Raw genomic sequence first — 27938 nt, 5'->3', positions numbered from 1 at the left:
CTGGAGCTAAGGCCTTCCAGTGGGGAGAGGGGGCCAGGAGGAGGGAGGGTCGGCTGCACTCTCCCCAAAGAACGAAGTAGCGAAGTGGCAGACACCTCGAGAGCCAACCCTCAGCCTCCTGGAGCCCAGGTCTGGAGTCTGGAGCTCTTGGGACCCACGCAGCCCTGCCCAGTGGATGAGAAAGAGACTGAGCCCGTCCTGGGCTATGCCCAACACGTCACTGACCTGCTGGGCCAGGCCACTCCAGGCTGCGGCCACAACAGGCCAGAGGTCTGAGTGCCCAGGCTGGCTAGTGGCTGTTGTGTTGGGTGGGGTATTGGACTGGGCCCTAGAGGTTTCTCCACTGGGGTGGGCCTGGCCCCGCCTGGCCTAGGGCCTTGACTGGTTATGCTGATCCTCTAGGCCAGCCTCATCCCTTGTCACACAGAGAACCCACCCCCCCGGGGGGGGGGGGTGATGAGAGGCAGCCCTGCTCTGCTATAGGAGCTGCACTCTTGTCTACCATCCTGGAAGACCAGCACCCCCCTCATGACAGGGCATGCAAGCCAGAGGGCCCCATCACAGGTGTCAGTGGTGGGGAGGCCACCTCAGAAAGGGGGGGACCTGCAGGGCCCAGGCCCCTCTCCCCCACACAGTGCACTCTGGTGCAGCCCTCATCCTCCCTGGTGGCTCTCCACCCAGCGGGGCCAGGCAGTGAGAGACCACGACTTTCTGCTGCTTTCCCTTTGGCCCAGCCTGTCATGGAGCTGGGAGGCTAGAAAATGCCTCCAGCCCCCTCCACAAGCCGGGAGCAGCCCAGGTGTGGGGGCTGGGGCACCTGTTGGAGGGTCCAGTGGAGACCTGAGCTCTCAGCCCCTGTCCCAGGTGAGCCCATGAGCCCAGCGAGAGAGAGAAGGTAAGGCCGACCCAACCCCACCAGTAGGGTCACGTGGGCTCCAGGACACCCCAGGGATGGGACACGGTGATAACATGCAGGAGGTCTCCTGGGTCCAGAGGAGGTGAGGTTTGTAGTGAGCAGGGCGAACAGGAGAGGGTATCAACAGGGCGGGTGCCACTCTTGGCTCTTGATAGCAGGACCTGATGTGATGACTCGTGTTTACTTCTTTATTCTTTTCTGTACACTGTATTCCAAATTTCCCACAAGCTCAGAGGCGACAATTTTTAATCTTCAGGAAAATAAAGAAGCTGATGAAAGCTCCCCAGGCCTCATGGACTCCTTGGGGTGCTGATATTACCTGGCCTGGGGCTAGAAGGAGGCAGGGCCTTGCCAGGCCCTGGTGCCACAGCCACACTAGCCTCCCCAGAGACACCGTGTGCAGGGCCATAGCATGCAGTGACCACAGATATGGAACCGTGTGGGCTCCAGGATCTCCCAAGAGGTGAGGATGCCCTGGCTCCAGCCGGCTGGGAGGGCAGGCAGGGAAGGAGCCCACCCAGCCCCAGCCCTGCTCTGGACACCCAGGGGAGCCCATGCTCTCCTCCCTGGCAGGGACTGCCCTGTGGTGTGAGCTCCCGTCTGTGCTGGGCCCCCTAAGGGAAGGGGACCTAGCGTGTGCTGGATAAATGAGCAGGAGCTGGCCCTACACCAGGCCTCTGTGGGCCCCCACCCTCCCCACGCACGGTCCAGGGTTTCTCTCTGCCTTTAGTACCCACCGGACACCTCCATGGGTGCTGGCTAGTTCAGGCCAGTGGGTCCCAGGGCCCCCACAGTGACCAGCCCGACAGCATGTGACGCTGAGCCCTGCCTCGGAGTGGTATGTCACATACGTGTCATCACTCTGGCAATTTTGGAGCCCCTAGCCAGTGTGGAGGGCTGCACAGGTTTTCGTGCATTCCCTTGCTGGGCCTCCCCTGTTTTACAGGGAAAGGAATGGAGACGGAGAAAAAGAGAGAGAGAAAGCTCGTGCGGAGGCTGCCAGAGCTACTCAGCAGGGAGGGAGCGGGGTTCGACCCAACCATCCAGCTGCCTGGCTTTCTCGTGCGGTTTCTATCTGGGCCTCCTACTTTATTTCTCCAGGGGCCATGGGGCCCTCTCTCCGCCTCATTAGGGCAGGGAGGTGACCTTCTCGGAGTGTGTGACCCTGAATTTGATTAAGGATGGTACCCACCGGCTTCCTGAACCTGCTGGTCCCAGGAGTGGGGGTGGGTCCCTCCACCAGAGCCAGGAACAGACCTGGAGGAGGAGCGCCCAGGCGAGCTGGGGGCTGGGAGTCTGAGGCCCAGTCCTCCACTGCGAGGGGCCCCGAAGCAAGTAAACATCTCTCTGGGCACAACAACCAAGCTCTACTTTTGTAATTAAAATTATATCCCAACGAAGAAAGGAAACAAGAGGAACAATGTTTGTTCTCCGTGCTACTGCAGACGCAGAACCAACAGGGGAGGGGTGCTGGCCCCCGAGGACCAGTAAGGAGCCCATGAGCTGCCCCAGCTCCCCAAATCCTGCCTGCGTGGCAGCGGGGGAGCCTGCTTTGGGGGGGATCTCATAAGCACCTAGCCCCCCAGCCCCCTGCCGGCATCTTGCATGTACATTTCGGTAATTCTTAGCCGATCCAACAGAGGAGCGAGCGACAGAGTAAGAGCAGCACAGTCAGCAGACCGGCTCCTTTCCTTCCGAGCACACAGGAAGACCACATTCCCAGCCCCTTTGCAGCCACAAAGGTGGGGCCGCGCACTCTGCACCACTTCCAGGCAGGCGCCCTCCAAACCAATCCAGCAATCCTTCTCCCCTCTTTCCTCCCCACTCTGCTGGCCAGATGGGGGGTCCAGGGAGGGACCCCTGGGGACAGCAGAGCCTCTGAATTACCACGCGGAGCAGAACCACCAGCCCCCGCAGCGCCCTCTGCACACCCACTGGCCTGTGATGGGGGTGAGAAACTTTGATTGTGTCTTAAGCCACTAAGAGTGGGGACTTGTCTGTTACAGACACTCCTTACCCTGGTGCACGTACACGGCATGGCCACATTTCGGTGGGCATTTTCTAGAGGAGGAAACGAAGGTTCAGGAAGATTAAAGAACTTGCTCCAGCTCACGGTGGTTATGGCAGTTAACCTCATGCCCCACCCCTCGTGGGGTTTGCTTACCCTCACAAGCCCCCGCGGTCAGGGGATATCGAGGTTTCCTTTTACACATGCAGAGACTGAGGCTCGGAGGGGACACCCACTTGCCCCAGTGCGTGGCGATGCCGGCAGGCCCAGGAAGCGCTGTCCCGGCCACATGCTGCCCCCTGGCGGCTGACGTCAGCACCAGCGCCCCTCTGGCTGCCCCAAACCTCCGTTCACCGGGGGAACCACACGTAACCGCTTCTGGAAGCCCACTGGGGCAGTCTGTGTGCCCCTGCCAACCCCCTAGCTGTGCTCCCAGGGACCCTGCAAGGGGTGTCCGTGTCTGGCCCCCTTCCAGCAGCCTCCCCAACTGTTCTCCAGGGCGGTGCCCCTTCTGAGGAGGCCAGAGGGATACTGCGAATGCTGAAACCACCAGCTACCTCAAGTCTGCCTTGCACCGGGGCTGGGCGCCTGGCCTCGGTTAATCCTTTCGAGAACCTGCAAAGGGAGCTGTCTTGATGCCCGTTTTGCAAGGGAGGAGCCTGAGGATCAGAGAAATTCAGCAACCTGCCTGAGATCACCCAGCGCTCAGTGACAGCAGACCTGTGCCTTGCGCCCAGCCCCGAGCCCCTCCACCAGACTTCTGCGAGGGGCTGATGGGCACAAAAGCAGAAGAGGAAAGAAGTCAAGGGTCCTGAGCTCCTAGTGGGCATCTGGGGGGGGAACAGCCCTGCCCAGGGGTGGCTGACCCCTCGGGTGTGTCCCACCAGGAGTTGTGACCAAGCTCCTGCCCAGCCCTGGCGGCCTTCCTTTGTACAGGTCTTGTCCTGTCCACCACAAGCCCCACCAGGGCAGAGCCCTCACTGCCCCATCCAGCTCCTGCAGCATGCCTGCTGCCCACACAGCGCTGGAAGGGACAGTGCTTTGGCCTCAAGCCGCGTGACCCAGCGGCGGTCCTTCGAGAAGGCTCTGGACAGGCCTGGGAGACGCCCTGGGGAGGCCGGTGCCCCTCTGAGCCTCACCTTCTCCTCCATCGGATGGGGCCTGCAGGCCCCAGGGGTGTGGGGAGTTACAGATTAACCAGCCAGCCCCCAGCCACAGGCAGCGGGGCGCAGAGGCGCGGGGTGGGGGAGGTTTTCCAGCGCACACTTGGCGGGGGCCCAGCCCCGGGCTCAGCCAGAAATTTCCTCCCGCACCGAGTTCCCGCGCTCGGCTCGCCCCGCCCCCGGGCCCCCCAAGGACGGGCTGTTCTCGGGGTGGCTGCCAGGCACGTCCTCTGCAGGTGCCGGCCTCCCTCTGGTGCCGCGTCCGCATGCCGCAGAGCACAGCGAGAGTCAAGAGCTCCGATTACAGGGACTGCCTTGTGCTCTGGGTCTGGGCCGGGGGTCCTGGCTCCCTGGGAATGGGGGGAGGGGCTGGGCAGGCCCTGGGGGAGGAGCAGCGAGGACAGGGAACAGCCCTGGACGTGAGAGCTCTACACCATCTCCAAAAACCCACTCAGGGGCTACGTACGGCCCCCGGGGTCTTGAGCAGGGGGCCAGCCTCCTCCCAGCTTGCAGGGAGCTCTTCCCGGTTCAGCACTGACTGTCCCAGGAGAACCTGGGCCACTGGTCACCCTAAACTCCAGACAGACCCTCCCAGGGCTGGGGAGGGGTCCCTAGGGAGGGGCAGGCATGGAGGAGGGTCTCAGATGCCCTCTGTGGCCAGTTCTGAGCCCCACTAGGCCTCCCTCCTCCTCCCCACCTGCAGGATGCAGACCAGCCCTTCCCTGGGCAGGGAGGCTCACTTTGCCAGGGAAATGGCAAGAAAAACGAATCTGAGGTGCTCACGCTGCCCCCCGACTTCCTGTCTAGTCTTCTTGAGCTAGTGGGGACCCTATGAGTCAGCATCTTCTGCCCACAGGTACACCGGGAACCCCTACCTCCCACCCTGCTTCCAACACCCCCACATGGTGCTCAGAGAGGCAGGAAATGCCAGGGAGGAGATGTGGGGTCTCCATCCGCACCCCCTCACCCCTCCTCACAGCAGGACCTGGCCTTGCAGTTATGGAGGAACGAGGGGCAGGAGCCCGTATGCCCGCCCGGCCCCGGGCGGGGGCTTCCTAGGCCTGGGGAGAGCTTCATCCTAGACACTAGCTGCGTGCCTACGCAGTGGCACACGCGGGGCCGGTGCCAGGGGCTCCCTGGGGACTGTGACGTCCCCGCATGGCCCCCACAGCAAGTCGGGCATGAGGAAGGGGCAGCCCCGGCCCTCTGCCCGTCGGTCCGGGAAGGAGGAGAGCCTTCTCCGTGCCACTCACTCCGCATTCCCTCATTCACCACATTGTCCACTCCTCCCGGCCGGCTCTCCAAGGTGGGCAGCGGTCGGTCAGGACAGAGGCCGGAAGGTGAAAGCCGGCCGGTCCAGCCCCTCCCTCCCCCGACAGCGCGGGCAGGCGCTGAGCCAGGGGCAGCAGTGACTGTCCTCGTCCTTGGGGTGGGCGGCAGCCCCCGAGCCGCCCGCCAGACCAGCCAGTCCGCCTCACCGCCTGCCCGCCAGCCACAGGCCCTGAGGCCAAAAGCCGGGCGCCTGCTGCCCCCTGGCGTCCGCCAATGCTAGGAGCCCGCCGGCCAGCCCGCCCCACTGCCCCCGGCCCCTCACTCACTCCTCACTCTGTGGGTGACTTGGGCAAGGGCCCCACTGTCTGTGCCCCGAGTCTCCTCCAGTCTGAGATGGGGGATCTGCCCAGTGCAGCCACTGGGGCTGTGGAGGGGGAAGCCTCACTTTCAAAAACAACCCCAACAGCCCTCGGTGCTTGTGGGCGGCTGCAGCTCACACCTTGGCGGCTGGCCTCTCCTGTCTCCAGGGCCAAGGAGCAGGGAGGGGAGAGGGGAAAGAGACAGAGGCTGAAGACCCAAGGTGAGGGCAGGCCCTTCCCCTCCCTCCCCCTTCCCTCCCCATGTCCCCTCCTCGTTCCCCTCTCCTCCTTCCCCTCTGCTGCCCTTCAGCCCCTCCCCCCTTCCTCGTTCCCTTCCTCCTCATCCGTAGCTCCTCCCCTTCCTCTTCCTGCCCTGTCCCCCCTGCATCCCAGCGCCCTCTGCCTTCGTTCCCTCCGTCCTGCTGCTGGTCAAGGCCCCCAGGCTCTCAGAGCTCCGAGGCCAACCTGGGCCTCCCCCTTAGGCTGGCACCTGCCCGCCCCCGCCACCACTGTCCTGGGGCCTGGGCGACCACAAGTGGACACGCACTCACGCACCTTCGGTTATCAAGCACAAGTGGACTCCAGCCACTTCTGACAACGACAATGACCCACCCAGTAATAACTCCCATTTCTGGGCTGAGAGCTGGGGTCTGGCGGGGTTCAGGGCAGACGCAGGCCCTGCCAGGCAGGAGCACCCGGCTAGGGGAGCCTCAGACAAGAAAGCAGGCCTGAAGGGATGTGTGTGCCCCAGAATCTCCATCAGCTGCCCACACCCCCCAAAAAGTAAACCTGCAACCGAAGGGAACCCCGTGGGCCACCAGGGAAGGCCTGGGGTCCACCTCCCAGCCACCCACAGCCAGGAACAAACTCTGAGCCCCACAGCTACTGGGGCACTCTGTGCTATGATGGCGGGAAGTGGGGTACAGCAGGAGTTCCCATCAGGGCCCACCCCAGATTGGGATGAGGAAGAGAAGCCTGGGAAGGGAGGGGGTCCCAGGCAGGGAAACGGCCCTGCCAAGGCCCCGAGCCGGTCATGGCTGGTGCCCAGAGGGTGAGAGAGAATGAGCTCTCCTTGGGCTGGAGAGGGCCAGGCCTGGAGGGCCTGGGAGTCCAGCCCAGGAGGAGCCCTGAAGGGTTCCGGCTCGGGGGTCCAGGGTCCTGTGACTGGATGGTGGATGCAAGTGCTCTGGACAGAGGCTGGGAGGGAGGCGAGGATGCAGCTGAAGTCAGGCAGCACGGAAATGACGGTGCCCCAGGCCGGGGCAGGGGCTGGGGGCAGGGAGGGACAAGGTCAGAGGGCTCTGGGACCCTGGGAGGGGCAGGAGGAGTCCGGAGGATGGTGCCAGGAGGTGCCTCTGTGGTGCTAGAGAGCAGGCAGGAGGGGAGCAGGCAGCAGGCCCTTGCTAGGGGGACAGGAGAGTACGGACATAGCCCATGCTGCCCCCAGGGTGCTGGTGGGCCCGCATTCCTGCTGGTGGCCACCTGATTTTCCACCTCTGGCTGCTCCGTGCCGGCAGCATTCATGTAGCAAGGGGAATGGGGCAGCGGGCAAGGCAGGGGCACTGCCTGACCAAGAGGCAGACCTGTGGGCATTGGAGTCAGGCAGAGTGACTGCCTGCTATGGCTGTGTAACCTTGGGCAAGTTGCTTAACCTCTCTTTGCCTTTGCTTTCTCACCTGCAAGGCTCCTGGTAAAGCTCGGAGGCCATGTCTGTATGTGCCTTGCACAGTGGCTCTCTCCTTGACAAGGTGACATCACCCTCACCATCGTCGGTCTCTCCCTCCAGCCCCAGAGGGGTGGCCAGGCACAACCCAGTGCCGGCAACCCCTCCAGCTGCTGGTGTGGTGTAAACTGGACATTCGCTAGGAGCCCAGGGACATGGGCTGGCAGGGGAACTCAGACCCCAACAGAGAGAGGCACTTAGACCCCCATATGTGCGGTTCCTCAATCACTTATCGGGCAGGATGAAATGGTATTTATATAATAAGCAGTTTAGACAGTGCACGCCCCCAGGTTCAGGGGGGTCCGTGGGACACAGATCGCTGTGACTCTGGGCGGTCTGTCTTCATCTAACACGCAGGCCCGTCCCACTTCTCATGTGCCTCAGTTTGCAAAATGTGTGCAAGACCCAGCGCCCCGGAGCTGAGCAGGGGACCAGGGCCTTGGAAACTGACCCGGCTGGGTCCCAGGGGCCCAAAGCAGGGAAGGGAGGCTGCTCCTTCGCACTTCTTGAGAGGTCGGTGTGGCTGCCCCCAACAGAAACCAAATGGCCAGGCTCCCTGAAACCGCCACCCAGCCAGCGGGAAGAGGGCGGTGCTGGCCGGGGGTCCTCTAGGGCAAGAGGAGGTGCATGGGTTTGTAACTTCTCTTCTGGCTCTCTGGAAGTCCTACCTGCTTCTCTCTGGAGTCTCTACTGAGTTCCCAATGGGCGGAGCTTCTAGAAGACGCTGGATGTGGGGGGGATGGTCAGAACATGGGCGGTCCCTGCCAGCTGGGGGAGGAGTGGGGGAGGAGGGATGGGGACGGAGGGAGGCAGTGGTGGGGGTAGATGTGGGTGCCTAGGAGACGGGCATTTGCAAACCTCCAGGTCCCTCAGGCATGTGCCTGTTGGGGGACAGAGGCACCGTCGCATGGGGAGGAGTGTGTTCGTGCCACCTCTCCTGCCTCAGTTGGCCTCCCACCTCAGCCGGGTGAACAGGTGCGTGGTTGCTCTGCCATTCTGGGAAGTTCCAAGGCCCATCTCTTCCTGACTCCGGGCTGCCCTTCACCCTCTCACGCCGCCTCTGAGGCCCTTGCCAGGCCGGACCACTGTCTGCTGGCTACTTCCCCCTCCAGCCTCCCTGGATGGATACCCCTCCTTTGAAGCTGTTGTTCCTGCCCGAGGACAGAAGTTGGGGCGAGGCGTCCCTCGAGGAGGCCTGGAGGTGGGGCCCCGTGACCTTGCGGTGCCCACCCCCACAACGCCTCTCAGGCTGTCCATTCCCCCCCACCCCAGTGTCTTCCCTCCCTTCCTGTAGGTCCAGGTCCAGTGTGAGTCTGTCTGGCCTCCAGGGACCCGTGAGGGGAGGGTATCAGCCATCCCGCTTGGTCTAGAGCTGTCCTTTTTTCACTTGGAAAGCCCCGCATCCCGGGAACGCTTCAGTGCTGGGCTGGCCGGGGCAAGTGGCACCCACAGGAGGGTCTCCCCACGCAGACCCTGAGTTTCCCAAGAGCAGGGTCCCCCAACCCTCCTCTCCTCTGGTCCCCTGGCCCGTGGTGGGAGAAAGGGGACACAGACACCCTATACTGTACCCCACTGTCACCCGAGGGCCTGTCTGCAGGCCTCCCGCCGTGGACACCGCCTCCAGCAGCCTTCTTGGCCTCACCTCCCCATCAAGGCCTTGATCTCTCTTGGTTGTGGCCATTGCTGGCACAAGCCCCCGGAGCGAGCGACCCCCACCCCACTGTGTGGGACCCCACACTGTCCCAGCACTGGGCCAGGACAGAGCAGAGCTCAGTGGGCAAGAAGTGGGTGCTCGCCCGTCCTGGGACCCCAGGCCTCTGCCCCCTGAGCAGGCTGCTGCCCTCCCTCCACCTGGACACTGAGGTCCTGGATCACCGGAGGCCGGTGGAGAAGCCCCCGCTGGCCAGCAGAGCCTCCTCCAAGAACCTGGTCGTGCCCTGGCCTGAAGGCCTCATCCCAGGAACCCACCCACAGGGTGAGGCAGAACCGACGCCCAGCTCCAGGGAACTGGCCTAGGACAAGGTCCAACCCCGGCCCCTTCCTCCAAGAAGCCCCTGTCCAGACTCCAGCCCCAGGAGCCTATTCATGGATTCCAGCTCCCAAAGGCTCCTTGGCACCTGCCAGCCAGCCCCTCACGTGGCACCTGCAGAGAGACTTTGAACCCACCCTCCCAGACCCTTAATCTGACCGCCTCTGAGAGGGAGCTGACAAACTGAGGCCGGGCCCCCAATGCCTGCAGCAGGTGGGGGTGCCCCTCGCAAGGCTATGACTCCAAGGACAGCGCACCAAGCGGGAATCTGACCACAGGGGACACTGGGCAGGGTGCACCTGAAGGCCTGGAGCACAGATGCTGCTGGGAGGTCTGGGCTCCCCTGCTGGCCTAAAACTGCACATCACCTGGGCTGAGAAGGGGGCCAGGGGACCCACATCCCACCGTGCCCCATGTCTTGGTCCCACCCCAGTCAGAACCTTGTTGGCGTCCCTGAAAAGGTGACATTTAAGGCGGGCCCTCGGGGAATTACAAGAATCATAAGCACTATTCCACGTGCTTCCCATGGGACCCCTAGTCAGCCCACTCCTGGGCTCATTTCATGCAGAGTCAGGCCCTAAATGCTATCTGGATGCAGAAGACGCCCTGAGCCTTACCTGCAGCTCAGACCACAGCCCCAGACCATACTCTCCTGCACCTGTGTGCTGACCCATGGCCACCCACGTGAGCACTGAGCTCCGGCGGGTTCTCCCCTGAGAACAGGCCCCCGCTCCCCTTCTCAGCTCCATACTCCCAGCCCACACCCAATCTATCAGGACACGCCGTCAGCCCTGCCTTCCCTGGCTGTGCAGAATCCCACTCCCACGCCCTCCACTGCCACCTCCCGTCCAAGTCCACATTACCCTAGTCAGGACTGCAGAAGCCTCCTGTGCTGGCCCACCCCCCTCAGTCCCTGATCAGCAGATCAGAGGCTCCTTCTAGGACATAAGGCGAGCTCAGAACCCTAAAATGGCTCCACTGCATGCAGAGCAAAACCTACACACTCAGAATCAGTGTATCATTTACTTGTGCATCATATGGATTGGGCATGATCTGCCCATCCTACACGTGCGCACACACACAGGCACGTACATACATGCACACATGCACAGGCACGTACATACATGCACATGCACAGGCACGTACATGCATGCACACACATGCACACACAGGCACATACATGCATGCACACACACCGGCAAGTACACACATGCACGTGCATGGGCACATGCATACATAGGCACGCACAGGCATGTACACACGCACACACACGCACAGGCACCTGCATGCACACACATGCATGCACACACCCTGGCATCCTCAGGCTCACTATATTGCACACTGCGCGGGGGCCACCACATTTGTGGGCCGAGCATCCCAAGCACCTGGCGCGGAGCCCAGCACACAGTGGTGCTCGATAAGTGTCTGTGGGTTTCAGCGAGGCTGCCTGTTTCCTGGCCCATCACGGGCTCAGAGGCCCAGACAGCGGGTGTGCAGAGGGGGCCCTCCAGCCACTTAGATCCTTGGACTCACAGGGGCCTTGCTCTCCAGCACACTTGAGCCAGTGGCCGTCCTCAGGGCCCGTCTCACCTGTCCCTCCCCCTTCCAGCCCTCCTGGGACCCCTCAGAGCCTTCGTGGAGACCCTCCGCGATGCAGGCCTCATGGCCTCTCTCCATACTCGACTTCTGCCCCCACTCCATCAAGGATTCTCGGTTTCCTAGACACCCCAAGCTTGGTCTCACTTCTAAGCCTTTGTCAATACTCTTCCCTCTGCCTGGCATGCCCTTCCCGCACCTGGCCAGTCTTCGCTTATTCTTAAGACTCCACGGAAGCCTCACCTCCTCTGAGAAGCCCTCCTCCCCAACCCCACCCAGATTCCTCGAGTCAGCCTGGATCAGCCTCATCTGGCAGAACTACCAGTGTTTCTCCAAGGGGTGGGGCGGGGAGGCGGTGAACGCCCTGGGGTTGGGAGTGAGTCCTGGGTTAGTGCTGAGGGTTTGTTGAGCGGCTAAGTAAGTGGGTTAGCCACACTGGCCTCCAGCCAAAGCTGCCAGCTCTGGAGAAGGAAGTACAGGTCTAGGGATTCCAGGGTTCTGGGTGCTTCTCTTTCGTCATCCAGCCCCAAGGACAGTTTTCCCACGCTCCCTCGGGACCAGGAAGCTCCCGCCCACACCCATCCTGTGCATGACGAGTACTTAGGCTGGATCCTATCGCTTCTGCTCCAACCAGTTCCCAGCCACCCAGAGGCCCTGCTTGAAGCAGGCGGAAGGGAGAGGTGAGTAACCATCCCCTTCCTGCCTACCCCGAGCACTCCAGAGGCCCTCGGCCTCCTCCACCTGCCCCCGAGGCAGGCTGGAGTCTCTCACCCCAGCCACTCCTGCGTCTTCATCCCCAGCCCCTTCCCATCTGGAGTCCTGATCTTCCCCCAGGAGTCCTGAATCTAAGACACCCTGTGCCTGCTGTCACCGCCCCCCACCCCACACACTTCTGCAGGCCAGCCTTTCCGTGCAGTCCTTCCAGGAGACCCTGGCTGGTCCACCTGCCCCAGCTCTGGGCTATCCGTGTGCCTCCTGGGTGGCAGAGAACAGGGGGCACCGTCCTCAGATACCAATGCATGTCCCCCACGTGCACTGTGTGGACTGAAATCTTCTTTGAACACAGGCCCACTATGCAGAGGGGTGGGGCGTGAGCCACTTCCCCACTGATGTAGGGCCCCCTTACCCCTGCCCGGAAAGGCCCAGACTGCAGGCCCGGGCTCCCTGGCTCTGCCCTTAACTGCTGGGCTTTGTCCCCGGGCCCTAGCCCTCCCTGGGCACCGCAGGAGGGATGGGCTCCACCGCTGTCTGCCCACTGTCTCGGGCTCCTCATCTCGGGCAGCTTTCTGCTCCGCTGAGCTATAGTCAACACAGGGCAGAGGAGCCTTTGGGTCTGTGGCCTGACTCCGGTGAGGCAGTGGAGTCCTGAATGAGCATCTGTTTCCTTATCTGGGGAATTGTGCTTGGCCTCAAGGGGGACTGGCTGTAAGCAGGGCCAGGCCAGCCCCGCAGAGGGACAGCTTGAAGCCATGTGTACTTGCACACCTGGCGAAGGGGGTCGGGGGAGGCAGCAATGTGAAATGGGGAAAACTGGCACTTTAGCAATTGCCAGCAGCCTCTTGGTCTGTGGGGGGAGGCGGGGAGGGGGCCCAGGAGCTGTTCCCAGAGATTTTCCTGTCTCCCTGCCCCTCCTCTGGGTCTCTGTGCAGACCCCAGGCCAGGGACCAGCCAGCCAATGCCCCCTCGTCTCCCCTTCTCTTCTTCTTCTCCCTCCCCAACACCCCTCTCCCCTCTATCCTTCTTCCCAGCCCCTGTCCCCCATCCCTCCGCCTCTTCCCCTCTCCATCCTGGACACCTAGTGCTGCGCCACACGTCAGAGTTCCTGCCTCCCCCGCCGACCTAGCAGAAAAGCAGGAGGCTGCCAGTCGGGGCAAAGCCGGGCAAGGCAGGGAGGAGGCGGCTGGGGTCCGGAGGCGGGGGGGGGGGGGGGGGGCGTGTCGGCTCAGCCAATGAGAACGCGGAGGCCGCCCAGACGGGGCGGGGCTTCCCGAGTCAGCCCGGGGGCGGGGCTGGAACTCACCCCGGACGGTGGGTGTCTCGGGTCCCCTGGGAGAGCTGGAGTCCCAGGTCACCCCGGGAGGCCGGTGTCCCAGATCAGCCCAGGAAGGCGGGAGTCCCAGGTCACCCTGAGAGGCAGGGTGCCGAGCCCAGGCAGGGCCAGGCGGGAGATCACCCTGGGAGGGCTCCCCCAACCTGGACCGGTGCCATGGCTGCCCCGGTGAAGGCAGGTGCAGGAGCTCACTCCAGGAGCGCAGCCCCTGGCCCGCTCCTCACTCAGTGTGCACCCCCGCCCAGCCAGGGGTCCCTGAACTGCTGCTCTCAGCCTCTGCCCTACTTCCCTCAATTTCCCCTCACGCCCCTGGGCGGGGGGGCAGCTTGGCACAGCCCTGGGTACCCTCCTTGCTGTCACCTCACCCGGCTCCTGGGCCCAGGACTCTGAAGGCGACCTTTGGGCTCAACTGTACAGTCAGATGTTAGTTCGGCAAAACTTTGTGGAGGCCTTGGTGGAGCTGAGAAACCTGGTTCCTGCCAGGTGGGGCGTGGGGAGCACACAGGGCCCGGCTGCAGCAGACTAGGTAGAGAGCCCTGCCCAGAGGGCCTGGAAGGCTGAGCTGTGGCCCCCACCCCACCCCCAGACCACTCCAGACGCCCCCTCGGGCTCTGGCTGGAGGACTAGGGGAAAGTAGGCCTTCCCCTGAGAGCTTCTCCGTAATGGTGGGGGGAAGATTCACTGTGGGCCCACAGAGCCCACCCCTCCGCCCACCTTCCCCCCCCAGCCCCCCACCCCCGGCACAGAGACCCAAACCAGCCTCACACCCCAAGAGGCGCCTACCTAGCTTCAGTCAATAACCACCCTGGGCCTGTTTCCCTCTAAAAACGGGGTGCTGGTGCCTTCCCGTGCAAGGCACATGGGGCACTGAGCCTGGCCCCTGCACGCTCGGGGGAGGGTCCCTGTCTCCCGGTCCATGAGGGCTCTGTGCCCAGAGCCCCAGACTTGTCCGTCATGGAGGGGGAGGGCCACCTGCCGTGTCCTCCAAGGGTGAAACTGGCCCAAGGTCACACAGCAGGTGGCTGGAGAGCCAGGTTGGGGTCCTGCGGTGAGCGATGTACTCTCCTGCAGGCCTTCTCCTCAGGGTGAGGCCAGGCGGGGCGCCGTCCGCCTCCTGCCCCGTGACTCAGCACCCTCGCCCAGCACAACAGGACTTTTGCCCCCTGCCTGCTCCACCAGCCTCCTGCTCAGATCCCTCCAGGGTGTCCCACAGCGCCTGTCCAGGATGCAGGAAGCCGGGGACCCCAGGGGTCGGGGCCAGTCTTCAGGCGGGATGCGCGCTCTGGGCCGGCCCTGGGTCATCCTACTCACCTACGTTCTGACTGCCATGGAGCTCACCTGCCTCTTCATGCAGTTCTCCATCATCCCGGTGAGTACCTCCCCTGGGCAGCCTGGCCGCCAGCATGTCCTCACTGTCCCTGTCGTCTTCCGTCTGTGCAATGGCAGGGGCTGGGGGTGGGGGCGTGATGCTGCCCAGGCCCTTCTCACTGCGGCCCCTGCCATGCTGAACCCAAGTTAAGGGACCTGGGGACTGTGCCTCTTGACCCCTCATCAGCATGTCCTGTGCCCTGGCTGTACCGCCAGCCCTGGAGAGGGGCCGTGGGGAGCCATCCCCACTGCCACACAGCCCTGCTTGTGGCAGTGCCCCTCCTGGTGGCTGTCCTAGCTCTGTTCCTCCCCCCCACCCAAGGGCCTTTGCCCTATCGATCCCTGGCCCCAGCGCCTGCTTGGCTCACGTCATCACTGCACTCAGGGCTCTGCTCGGGTCTCCTCTGTGAAGGGCCCTCCTCCGACACCTGCCTGGTACCTAGAACCACTTCCCCTCCATCCCCGGTCCTGGTTGGTCAGTGCTTTGGCAGATGCCCGTACCCTATATCCCATTCCATGATGTCAGACTACTTCTGTCTCCCTCACCAGGACGTGAGAGTGGGGCTCCATCCATCTCACTCTCTGCTGACTCCCCCAGTCTGGAATTCTACCTGGCATAGTAGGCAGTTGATTAAGTGACTATTGTTGGCTGCCCAGTTCCCACACACCCACCATCCATTCATTCCCCCTGTGCACTCTAGCTCATTCATTCAACAGACCCCTATGGAGCTGGCCCACAGGTCCCACCCTACTGGTTCCACAGCACCTGGGAGCTTTGGAAGCACCCAGAGCCCCAAAGGTCCTTTTCTATCTGATCTGGGTGGGGCTGTGACACCAGCCACTGGGCACTTTAAAAGCTCCCCAGGAGAGTCTCATGAGCAGCCAGGACTGGGGATCGGGGGGAGGGGGTATCACCCTTGTGACCATTCTTGGCACGGCAGAGGGCATGGTTGAGCCCAACCCCCTCCCCCCTGCCTCCCAAGCCTAGCTCACTTTCACAGAATGACCTGGCCCAAGCCCAGACGTCCCTCCCTAGCACCAGGTGGCCTGGGCAGGCACCTTGGTGTTGTAGGGGAGGAAGACTGTCCTCTACCCTCTGGGTCCTTTCTGGCTGGGTCACAAATTAAATTGACAGGAGACAGAATAACAGAAGAAAATCAGAGAAAGCTTTACAATATGTATACATGGGAGAGACCCGGAAAAACTGGGTAACTCTACAAAATGGCAGAGGTTCTCCTCTTAAATACTATCTTCAGCTAAAGACAAAGGAGGATGTTGGGGCTGGGGGGACTCAGTTATGGGAGATTACCAGAAAAGCACAGTAAACAAGAGTAAGGTTATTATGCAGATTTAAGGCCTTGCCTTCTGTATTGATAAGTTTCTAGAGATGAGGTCATCTCCCCTTCTTCCGGGTACAGAAAAAGAGATACCTTTACAAATGGAGATTTCCCTTACAAATGTAAATGTTTGGTAACCAGAACTTTGATAAGAATGGGCTTAGCAAGGACCCTCCCAGTCTATCCATATCCAGAGTTATCTATGGTGATGGCCTGTCCTGGGGATAGGCCTTATATCTTAAATCCTTTTAGGCAGTTAGTGGTGGGGGAGGGTGGTCAAAGTTTCTTTCAGAGTCTTCTGAGGCTTTACTGTCTTCAGCTGTAAATAATCCACACATCAGAGTAGCACATCTTGGGGCGGCCTGCCCTGAACCCCATCAGTGTCCTCCTCTGAAACTTCCCTGGAAGTTTCAAAGCCCTTTTGAAACTGAAAGAAGTTTCATAATCCAGAAGCTGAATGGTAGATTGTTCCATCTCACTGAAGGCATTTCTTAGTCCTGATAATAGATCAGTCCAATTAAGTTCATTTTAGAAGGCAGTGATGCAGGTGGGCTCCCAAAGTTAGGCTTATATTGTGGAAGCTGGCAATCAGGTATTTAATAAGAAGTATTTCTACGGAAACAAAAGAAAAACAAGGTTAATGGTTGTAGCAAATTATAAACCAGTTTCTGAGTTCAGAGGACAGCCAGTTAAGAAGATTTCTAGACGTCAGCATCAAAGAAGTATCTTTTGTCGCTTAAAATGTCTCTGATGATGTCATTGAGTGTTCAGGTACCCTTTCGAGTGGCTTACACAGCAACAGGCCTGCTATCGTGCTGATCTCTCTTCAGTTTATATCAAGTTGTCCCACTTCAGTTTGCAGAGCTTCGGGAAAAATGTGGGTTCAGTTCTCAATGATTCCAAATGAAAAGGATGGGAAAATTAAAAACATTAGTTCAGAGATTTGTAGCCAGATATTTCAGGAGATCAGAAGAATTCAGGATATAGTCCAGTTTACAGGTAGAAAACAAAAACCTCAAAGACAATCAACAAAACTGGGATTTAATATCCACAAATGTGTACTAGAGTTTTTACTGAAATAATTTTTCTCTCTAAAAGTACCCTCATTTTTACCAAAGATAGCCAAACTAAGACTAACTAGTTTGTAAAATAAGTCTAGTTTCAATAAATTTGGCCCAATTATTTACATAAGTATAGCAAGAATAGCAACTGATCATATAGGCTCTTTTAAATCTGCTTTGCTGGAACTTTTTATAAGGAATCTTAGATTGAACTTCAAAGGCCTCTAGAGACCAGGAAAGCCAAGCCAAGGATTTGTCATCAGATTTTGCCTGCAATACTTACAGATTTGGGTGGATTCCTCTCTTCTCGAAGTCCCCCAAAATATTTCGAGGTTCCTTGCACCTGCCAGATAAGTGACCTTCCTTACTTAACCAGGTAAGATTGCTTGGAACTTCTGTAAACAAGGTATCAGGCCAATATTTCCAAGTGGCTTTATTCCAGAAAGGCAATCTTTATTCCTCAAAAGCTGTCTTGTCATATCTGAGTCTGTATGTTTCTCTCAAAATATGACATTCCAGTCAAAGCCTTCGTAATATAACCAAAGTTTCCAATTGTGTCCTGTTATAAGGAGAACAGATTCTTATTGAACTTATGCAAATAACTATATTGCCATGAAATAAGAATGTTCACTAAGAGTTTCCAAATCTGGAGGGATCAGGTAGAGAGAAAAAGATAAATGTTTCAATTCTGCTCACGAAGGTATAATTTACCAAATTGCTATAAGTCATAGTTAGCTTGAAAGAGAAGAGAAAAAGTTTTCCTTAAATCTGAAAAACAAAACATTTTTTTAAATCAACAATATTTCAAGCAAAAGTTATAAAAATAATCATCTTCATCAGTTCATTCAGTCCTATGTAATTGATTCTTTTTTTTTTTAATAATTTTATTTCTTTCTTTCTTTTTCCCCAAAGCCCCAGTAGATAGTTGTATGTCGTAGTTGCACATCCTTCTAGTTGCTGTATGTGGGACACGGCCTCAGCATGGCCGGAGAAGCGGTGCATCGGTGCACGCCTGGGATCCGAACCCAGGCCGCCAGCAGCGGAGCGCGTGCACTTAACCGCTAAGCCACGGGGCCGGCCCTGTAATTGATTCTTGATCTTAATCTTGTTAGCAGTTTCGTGAATTCAGTTTCTCCTTTAGAGTTCTGTAATTTCTTACCCAGTTCAGTTTTGCCATCTGAAAGTTTGTCAGAAACCTATATTCCAGAGTACATATCCAGAGTACATACAGAGTCCTTTTCATGAATCTCTCTGAAGATGAAAACATTTGCAAAAACATCAGAGTAAAGCAATAGCTGTCTGTAAACGCCAAAAGACTTAAAAATGACAATTGACAAAGAAACTTGGTTAATTTTGTGACATACAAACCTTTAAAATAACAACCAGAATTATGACTGATAACCAGGACAGATCATAATTCTTGGAATGTTATATAATTTTTAAAACACTTATATCAATAACATTTATCCACCTAATGCCACCCAAGAAGGTATATCATCACTTATTTGACAATGCTTCCCATGTAATTTAACATACTAAATAAACCTAATAAGTCTAGCATCTTCCTGCTTATAGGAAGAGAGCAAATTTCTTTGAGAAGTCCCAGGGGCTCTCTGAAAATTCTCAAAGGAAAAAAAAATTTTTTTTCCTTCTTTTTCCAGGTCAAAAGAAAGACTTCATTCAAGATTTGAATAATTTTGGGGGGGAGGGGACTTGTCAAAAATATCAAAAGAGGGGCCGGCCTGGTGGTGCAGCAGTTAAGTGCACACACTCCGCTTTGGCAGCCCGGGGTTCGCAGGTTCAGATCCCGGCTCAATGCACCGCTTGTCGAGCCCTGCTGTGGCAGCATCCCATATAAAGTAGAGGAAGATGGGCACAGCTGTTATCCCAGGGCCAGTCTTCCTCAGCAAAAAGAGGAGAATTGGCATCGGGTGTTAGCTCAGGGCTGATCTTCCTCACAAAAAAATATATATATGTATCAAAATGTTTTAAAACACTTGATCGAGTAGGAAACAATGCTCACTGTGAAACAATGCTCAGTTATCCCTTCAATCAAAGTGACAACAGAAACAGTCAAGGGCAAAAAGAGAGTTAAAACAGTCTAAAAAATCTTAATAGAGAGACCTCAGTCTTTTTGAACATGGGAAATTATTTTTAAAAAATACAGTTTTTCTGTCTTTTAGGTAGACTTACTCAAAGGTAAGGAAAAACCTTTTGTCTCTTTACCAAGAGCAAATGAAAAGTTCAAGAAAATTATCCTTTTAAGAGAAAGAAGACCAAATTTTAATTTTGCACCAGCTTACTTCTGACATTAAAACTCATTCACTTAATTGGATTTAATTTAATCTTAGCCAACTTGATCATGCATAAAACTCCTCAGGGTTTTACTTTCACAAACTTTCTGTCACTTATTTTTTTATGTTCAGAATTTGTCCGTTTTTTCCCTTCTAGTACTTTAGGACAAATGTATCTTTCTTAACAAAACAAACAAAAATATTTCCATTATTTATACCTTCTTTACTGAAAACATATATCTTACTTTCCTTGAATACAAAGATGTTTTCCTCATTAATTTTTTAGTATCTTTAATCACATATTAGAATTTTTAACTCTTAGAAACCTTAATTGTTTTAAGTAAAATCTAAGTAAGCAAGCAATTATGAACTGTCTTTTACATCAGCATTCTAAACACTTTTCATAATTTTTAGAAACATGTTACTTTATAGTACAATCTTTTAACAAAACACAAGACATGTTTACCAATAGACCCAAAACACCTTTTAGTTTTTCTGTCATAAGAAGCCAAAAGTAGATAATCTTATATTTAGTAATTAATATCTAATATCTTATCTCATTTGAAAGTGATCTAAATACTCAATGAATTTTTATCATTAACCTAGCAAAACTTCAAAGTTTCAAGTTACAAAACAGATTTCGGAAGTTATTTTAAGTACACATGTCACAAACACTTTTACGTTTTCTCAATTTAATTGTAACCTGAGTCAGGGTCTTAAGGCTAGTCATTTTTTTCCCCTTTTTTTTAATTTGGCCTTTTCATAGGTAGCAATAAAACAATTATGATGAGAGCTCTCACAAAAAATTTTTTCCCCAATTTAGAAGTTTTCCCAATTTAAATGATCCATCATCTGACCACATTGACGAATAGGATCTTAACAGCAACTCATACCAAAGCTTTAACTGTGGATGCAAGAGGCATCCCCAAAAGAGATCCAGAGAATTCACTCCCAACAATAAGAAAGCACAACAAGCAACAAAGGTTGAGATGACAAAGGCCCTTATGAAAGCAAATGGGCCCCTTTATGATAAACCCCTAAGAGCAGACACAGCCAGACAAAGAGAGTGTCCCGGAACCCCAGTCTACTCAACTGGCCACCAAGATGCACACTGGGTACGTACATCCTCTGGATGGCAGAGACCAGAAAGGTCACAAAGCCAAGCTCTCAAGACATAGAACAAGACAAAAGCCCCAGAACCCCAAACTACTGGACTGGCAACCAAGACGCATGCTGGTACATGTATCCTGCAGATGGCAGAGACCAACGGGGTCACAAAGCCAAGCCTCAGTCAACAGGCTTATAGAGATGCCTGTGTCTTATCACAAACAACAAAAAAAAAGACAGAGACAAGGAAAAATACTCTCTCTGGGAGGAAAAGGATCTACTTAACCAACGAGCACTCAACCAAATCCTAGAGTCGCTGAGTCCAAGAAGCTAGCTTCACCAATATTTTCTCCTGCTAATCTAAATTTAGAAAAGAAAAAAACTCACCACTCTCGCTTCCAGTGGACCCTGCAGGCATAGATCTGGGAGACTGACGTGGTAAGACCTCTTACCTCCTGCCAGCTCTTGTCAGGGGTCCAGGACCTCTCAGCTGCAGTAGTCCAGGAGCGAAGAACGTCCAGCCAGTGAATTTTTTATCCCGTCCAAGTTGCCAAACTGTAGGGGAGGAAGAGTATCCTCTACCCACTCTGGGTCCTTTCTGGCTGGGCTACAAATTAAATTAACAGGAGACAGAATAACAGGAGAAAATCAGAGAAAGCTTTCTAAGATGGGAGAAAATCGGAAAAACTGGGTAACTCTACAAAATGGTGGAGGTTCTCCTCTTAAATACTATCTTCAGCTAAAGACAAAGGAGGATGTTGGGGCTGGGGGGACTCAGTTATGGGAGATTACCAGAAAAGCACAGTAAACAAGAGTAAGGTTATTATGCAGATTTAAGGCCTTGCCTTCTGCATTGACAAGTTTCTGGAGATGAGGTCATCTCCCCTTCTTCCCGGTACAGAAAAAGAGATACCTTTACAAATGGAGATTTCCCTTACAAACGTAAATGTTTGGTAACCAGAACTTTGATAAGAATGGGCTTAGCAAGGACCGTCCTAGTCTATCGATACCCAAAGTTATCTATGGTGATGGCCTGTCCTGGGGATAGGCCTTCTATCTTAAATCTTTTTAGGCAGTTGCAGGGGGGCGGGGGTGGTTTGGTCAAAGTTTCTTTCAGAGTCTTCTGAGGCTTTAGTGTCTTCAGCTCTAAATAATCCACATATCAGAGCGGCACATCTTGGGATGGCCTGCCCTGAACCCCATCAGTGTCCTCATCACAAAATGGGTCCCAGCCGTCCCTCCCTTGGAGGGCTGGTGTGGGAGAGATGAGGGGGCGGTTAACACCCTTGGAATGCCAGGCACAGAGCAGGGAGCACCCTCCTCGGGAGGGGTATGTGTTTGTTCAATGGATGTGTGCTGAGCACCTACTCTGTGTACCCTGGTCTCAGAACTCGGGGTGCAGCAGAGCAATCATGGGCTGAACAGTCCGTCCTTCGCAGCTGGCGGTTGACTCCACTGGTGTGAGTGGCAGGGATGGTGACAACTGCCACACTGCCAACAGTAAACAGTGTGCAGTCAGGGTGTGCTGTGTGTTAGAGGAAAGCTGGCTGAGGAGAGGGTTTGTGGTCAGGAAGGCCTCCTTGAGAAGGTGACATTGAGCAAAGGCTTAAAGGAGACAAAGGAGTGAGCCCAGCCTGTGCAAAGGCCCTGGGGCAGTCATGAGACCAGGGCACTGGAGAGGGATAGCAGAGGGCAGGAGCTGAGGCCAGAGAGGGGCTGCAAGGACTCCAGGAGGGTGGTGGCAGTGGGAGGCAAGAGGCAGCTAGAATCGGTGTCTGTGGTGAAGGCTGAGCCCAAGAGTTGCTGACAGATTGGATGCAGATGTACCAGGAAGAGGAGGTCAGGGATAACACTGAGGATTTGGACCTGAACCTTTGAAGAGTGGAGGCATCAGCGATGGAGCAGGGGAGCTGGGCTTGGGGGAGACCAGGAGCCAGTTCTGGACATGCTGAGTTCAGGATGGTTTTGGACGGGCGTGGAGAGCCAGGGGCAGTTCAGGAGCATCCTGGGACGGCTGTCGGAGACAGTGACCTCCTCAGGGCTCCCGGGGCGAGCAGAGGTGGAGGTCAGGGAGCAGGAGCTTCCAGGATGGTCCGGAGCAGGAGGAGGGAGGAACAGCTGGCGCAGATGCCCAGCAAGCGCAGGAGTGCTGCAGGGGTCAGGGGAGGCGGGTGACCTCCAGAAAGGCGGATGGGGGCACCCGTTGGGGGTGGGGTGAGAGAGGGACGGGAAGGCGGGCAGCAACAGCTTTTGCTGCAAAGGGAGTGAAGCTTTGGGGCAGTTGCTGGAGGGGAGGGATGAGGAGACAGTAGGAGACATAACAGCAGGTGTGCGTCCTCTAATGAGAGACGGAGCAGGGGGAGGAGAGCTCGGAGCCCTGCCCTTAAGGAGGCGAGAGGCCGGATGTGATGCCCAGGGGGACGCTGACTCAGGTAGGTGAGGACAGTGGACAGGTGGGCAGGATTCTGCTTCCTCACAGCAGCAGGGAGGGGGAGGGGAGGGGCAGAGGAGGCAGGGTTTGAGGGGGAGGAGAAGGGAGATCTAGTGGGATGGGGGAGAATGGATTCACTGGGCAGTGTGCAGTGACTGTCCAGTCAAGTCCACAACAGAGGAGAGACCCACAGACAGCGGGCTCCGGCTTCCAGCCCGCTCAGCTGCCCTGTGCAGGGAGGGGGAGAGGCAGCCTTGCCCATCGCCCTGGGACTTCGGCTGCACGGGGGAGGGGTGGTGCCCAGAAGGCAGAGGGATGCCCAAGACTGAGCTTAGGGACAGTACACGGTGTGGGGTTGGGGGGCACGGTGTATTCGTGTCCTGGAGCTGTCACGACAGAGCACCAAAAACTGGATGGCTTAGAGCTACAGAGGTTTGTCGTCTCCCAGCTCTGGAGGTCAGAAGTCCAAATCCAGGTGTCGCAGGGCCGCCCTCCCTCTGAAGCCTGGAGGGGAGGATCCTTCCTGCCTCTCCTAGCGTCTGGGGGCTGCAGACATTCCCTGGCCAGTGGCCACACATCCCTGTCTCTGCCTCTGTCTCTTCACATCGCCCTCCCTCTGTACACGTCCGTGTCCGAAACTCCCCTCACACACGGCCATCAGCCACACAGGATCAGGGCCACCCTCAGGACCTCACTGTAACTGGATCACCTCCGTAAAGACTATTTCCAAATGAGGTCACATTCTGAGGTCCTGAGGGTTAGGACTTCAACATATTTTGGGGAGGGGACACAATTCAACCCATAATACCTGGGGTCCCTGGAGGGAGGGGTCAGGAACTCAGGGGTCAGGGTCAGGAGTACTGAGGTCATGGACAGGAGACCAGGGGTCCCCAAGACTCCTCGGGTTCTCTGGAGGGACACTGGTCACTGCCCTTTGCCTCTGCAGGTGGGCGTCCTCACAGAGGGCACTGGGAGGGGCTGGGAAATGGGCCACTTGCTCAAGGTCCTCAGAGCACTTTGGGACAATGTCTCTCTGGCCCAGAGACACTGGTCTTCACCACCTAGCTTTGAGAGAATGAAGCCAAAATGGTGGGGGTGGGCGCCCCCGCTCGCCCGTTTGAGGCCTGCCTTGCAGGGGGGCAGGAGGGCCAGCAGCCGCCTTCACTGAGCACTGCGTCCCTGGAGCCTGGACCCAGAGGCCCCGACAAAAGGAGCCAGGTCCCAGGGCGAAGGGGCCCTCCCAGGCCCACTGCGAGGCGGTCAGAACCAGACCCTCAGCTCCCTCCCACCCCTGCCCACCGAGGACCCTGGATTCGGGATCCTGGGGTCCTTCCAGACCTCTGCCATGGACCCCTCCTGTCTTTCAGTACCTGTCCCGGAGCCTGGGCCTGGACTCCGTGGCCTTCGGCTACCAGCAGACCATCTTCGGTGTGCTCCAGCTGCTGGGCGGGCCCCTGTTTGGCAGGTACCCTGGGGAGCGGAAGTTTGAGGGGCCCTCAACCCATGAGGACCCGGGCCCGCCCCTTGGAGGTCGTGGGTCACCCCTCGGAGGTCATGGCTGGGTCATGCCGGGTTCCCAGACCTTACACTGGGCCCCATGGGGGTGATGGCTGCCCCGGTTTCCCAGGTGGGCAGACTGAGGCACAGAAGAGCTTTGGGCCCCTTGGGGGCTGGGTGGAGCCCCTGCTCGCAGGGTGTCCCGCGCCCATGACTGCCACTAATTGCAGTTTGTGGCCAGAGAGAGGATTTAACTGGTGAGACTCTCATGGCCATAAACACCCAGCCCCGCTGAGCTGGGGGCCCACCAGCAACTTTGATGGAAAAGGCAGTTCTGGAGACTGGGGCCTTCCCGGACCCAGGCTGGAGCTCTGGGGACTGTGGGGCCCCCAGGCCCCACTGATCTCAGTGCTGCAGGGGTGCTGACCTCAGGGACATGACGCAGACATCCTCCTGCAAACCCACAGTGGCAGGAGTCAGATCTCTAGAGTAATGTCCGCAGAAAAGAAGGACTCCAGACGTGAAATGGGACACAGCAGGGGCTCAGGGGGTCAGCTGCCTAGAGACAGCGGAGGACAGCTGGGGCTGGGAAACGTTCTGTGAACCGCGCACACCCTCTCGGTCCATTTGGGTCCCACAAATTATTTTCACAGGGAGTAGGAATGCCACCCCGAGGTCGCAGAAAGCTGCCCCATTGGAGGGAGGGGGAAACTGAGGCCCTGAGAGGAGGGAGGCCTGCCCCAGGAGGCGGGGCAGCCCAGCAGGGGCCCAGGACAGGACCCCAGCCTCCCCGGTCAGCCCTGTGGGGAGAGTTGTGGCCTGGCTCCCCGGGAGCCCAGGGGGTGAGCGCGGGGGGCAGAGGAGGGGGTGCCCCGCCTGATACCCGGAGGGTCACAAGTGTGGGGCCCCCAGGTTCGCAGACCAGCGCGGGGCGCGGGCCGCGCTCACTCTCTCCTTCGTGGCGGCCTCGGCCCTCTTCCTGCTCCTGGCGGCCGCCTGCAGCCCGGCCCTGCCCGGCGTGGCCTTGCTCTTCGCCTCCCGCCTGCCCGCCGTGCTCATGCACACGCTGCCAGGTAGGGCCAGCTAGGGCCAGCTAGGGCCCGGTGGGAACAGGGAGGACCAAGTAGGGGCCTTCCGGCCTGCGGGAGGCCTGGAGGTGGGGATGGGAGCAAGCCCCGGTAGGCGGGACCCGAGGGAGGTGGGAGGTAGATGTGGGGCGTGGCCTGGGCCAGAGGGCGGGGCGCAGGTCACCTCCAGGGCGCTAGTCTAGGCCGGAGAGCAGGACAGGGGTGGGGGGAGGATGTGAGGGCGTGGCCTGGGGGCAGGGAGTAAGGTAGGGGCGTGGCCTGTTGGGGGGCAGGTGTGCAGCGGGTGATGTGGGAGCGTGGCCCCAGGGAGGGGGCAGGTCAGAGGGGAGAAGTGGTGGGGCCTGGCCTGTGTGGGGGCGTGGCAGGGTGGAGGGGTCATGTGGGGGCGTGGCCCAGGGGAAGGAGCAGGTCAGAGGGGAGGAGTGAGGGGGCGTGGCCTGTGCCGGCTTGAGGCAGGGGTGCAGGGGTGGTGTGGGCCGTGGCACGTGCGGGTGGGGGGTGGTGTAGGGGGAGGGCGGGGTGGAGGGGCTGATGTGGGTCTGGGGTCCAGGGGGCGTGTGAGCAGGCGGGGCCTGGGCCCGCGGGCAGCACCGGGTCACCTAGGGTGGCCGCGCCGCTCAGCCCCGCCCCGCCCCCCAGCCGCCCAGATGGTCATCACCGACCTGTCTGCGCCCGAGGAGCGGTCCGCGGCCCTGAGCCAGCTCGGCCTGTGCTTCGGCATCGGCAGCATCGTCGGCTCGCTGCTCGGCGGGACCCTGAGCGCCGCGTACGGGTGAGTGGCCGGGGCGCCGACGCGGTGGGGGACGGGCCGGCGGGTCGGAGTGGGGGGCAACCTGGTTAGGACGACCGAGGCTGGGTCGGTCCGGCGCTTCGGACGCTCGACTCAGCCCCACCGCCTCCTGGGCCTCGGTTTCCCCATCTGCACGCTGAGCAGGTTGGGTCGGGCGGAGGGGTGACCCGCTGGACCTACCCGGGGCGCGTGGCCGGATGGTGGGCGTGGTCGGAGGGAGGAGCCTTGATGGGCGGGGCCCTTGGGCGGGGGCGCGGTCGCCCCGGGCTTCACCGGCTCAGGGCCGCCTCCGGTTGCTGTCCCTGGGCGGTCCCAGGCTAAGGAGATCAGGCTGGCCCTAAAGGAAACCGAACGGCAGCCCCTGGGGCGGGGTCCCGGGATGATGCGGTCCTGCGATGGGGACCCTGCGGGCCGCCGGACCCCAAGCCTCTGGAGGGGACGAGGGAGGCTTGCGGGGGTTTAACAACTAGTGTGTGTGAAGTAAAGGCCTCTGTGGCCCCTGCCCCAGCTTTGCACACCCAGAGGTCCAGGGTCTTCCCAGCCCCCAGTCCTGCAGGACTCAGCTCCTGCCCAGCGCGGTGAAACCCCCCGGGGCCAGCAGCTCCCACACGTGGTCTGCAGGGTGGACCCCATTCCAGGGCTCCTGATCCTGAGTGGGGCTGGACAGAGTGTCTGTACCAGCGGTCCTGGCGTGCCTCCTGGGAGAAGAGCTTACCCTTGGACCCAGGACACCCAGCCCTGGAGAGACACCCCCCCCTCCCCGTGCCACCCCACTCGCATCCCTCCCTGTCCAGAAGCTCCCCAACACCCACTCGAAATCTGCTCCTTCGTAGGAGTGGCCTCTGCCCATCTCCAGCCGGGCTCAAGCCTTTGGTCTTGGTCTGGGGGGAGAGTGGCCTGCCCAGCTATGGGTGGAGGCCCCTTCCTGCTCCCTGACCGGAAGCCCTATGCCAGCTGGTGACCCACCGGCCCCGTGTAGGCCTGGGGGAACTGCCCTGGGACTCCATTCAGAGGAAGGGCCTTCCTGGTGACATTATGCTAGCCCCTGGGCCTCTGGGGCCCCTGAGTGCTCACAGACCAGCCCCAACAGTGGTGGAGGAAGCTGGGTGATGGCTGAGCCCTAGGGGCTGGGGGACAGGAGGCCACAGTGGCCTTGTCACAGCACCTTCCTCTCTGGAGGGAGGTCTCTGCTGAAGGACCCCCCCCCAACCCCTCCCCAGCATTTTCATCAAAGCCTGGGTGGGGACAGCCGTCTCTGCTGAGCGCCGCCATGAGCAGGAGGCTTGGGGGGCAGGGCAGGACTCCCTCATCCGTTTGTTTCCTCCCCGACTTTATTGAACGCCTGCTAAGTGCCCCTGGGATTCCAGGTTTTGGGATACAGTGGGGAACAAGACAGGCCGAGCCCTCGGATGAAAAGGGTGTGATACGTATTCCTGTAACTTCGTGGTGTAAAAAGTAACACAGCAGGCCCGGGGGCCAGATAGACAGGTGGTCACAGGGCCTCCCCTGAAAGAGGTGAGGGGGAGGCGGGGAGACATCTGGGGAGACAGAGGCAGCAAGTGCAAAGGCCCTGAGTGGGGGGAAGTGAGGAGGCCCGTGTGGCTGGAGTGGAGAGCAGGGAGGAGATGGAGGAGGGATTTGCAGGGGGCCGGGCCATGGAGCCCCGGGCCAGTGTGAGCAGGGGTGAGGTGTGACCCTACTGCTGTGTTGAGAATGTGGGGGCTAGGGCCACCACGGGGAGACCAGTGAGGTGGCTACTGCACCAGTCCTGGCGGGAGAGGACGGCGGCTGGACCAGGGGTGGCCGTGGGGGGCGAGGGCAGAGGCCAAGTTCTGGCTTGGTTTTGCTG

At 58.4% G+C, this 27938-nt stretch overlaps 1 protein-coding gene and 1 long non-coding RNA gene across 7 annotated transcripts in view; one reads left to right on the top strand and one right to left on the bottom strand.

Moving 5' to 3' along the window:
* The first annotated feature begins 14177 nt into the window (after positions 1-14177).
* SLC22A18 (solute carrier family 22 member 18) overlaps positions 14178-27938 on the top strand; it is a 30149-nt gene continuing 16388 nt past the window's right edge. The window contains exons 1-4 of one of the 2 annotated variants that reach the window (XM_058526144.1): positions 14178-14485; positions 24082-24179; positions 25124-25284; positions 25939-26071. In XM_058526144.1, the coding sequence (XP_058382127.1) occupies positions 14342-14485; positions 24082-24179; positions 25124-25284; positions 25939-26071 (536 nt within the window). In that variant the 5' untranslated portion in view covers positions 14178-14341. The remainder of the gene's footprint in view (positions 14486-24081; positions 24180-25123; positions 25285-25938; positions 26072-27938) is intronic. The other variant, XM_058526143.1, reaches the window with a different exon arrangement.
* LOC131394704 (uncharacterized) lies at positions 15494-26266 on the bottom strand. Of its 5 annotated transcripts, none has more exons than XR_009216220.1 (6): positions 25962-26266; positions 24085-24184; positions 20671-20890; positions 17166-17441; positions 16614-16710; positions 15495-16433 (listed from the first exon to the last, which is right to left on the bottom strand). It is a non-coding gene; the product is annotated as an uncharacterized LOC131394704 (long non-coding RNA). The 5 variants fall into 5 exon arrangements; XR_009216221.1 differs by lacking the exons at positions 16614-16710; positions 17166-17441 and adding exons at positions 17514-17650; positions 18042-18133 and having other exon boundaries at positions 15496-16433; positions 25962-26265; XR_009216216.1 differs by having other exon boundaries at positions 15494-16710; positions 25962-26265.

This window comes from Diceros bicornis, chromosome 31 (assembly GCF_020826845.1).
Source record: "Diceros bicornis minor isolate mBicDic1 chromosome 31, mDicBic1.mat.cur, whole genome shotgun sequence".
NCBI classification, from domain to species: Eukaryota; Metazoa; Chordata; class Mammalia; order Perissodactyla; family Rhinocerotidae; genus Diceros; species Diceros bicornis.
The sequence above is the reverse complement of the archived record's forward strand: the minus strand, read 5'-3'. Positions and strand labels throughout refer to the sequence as shown.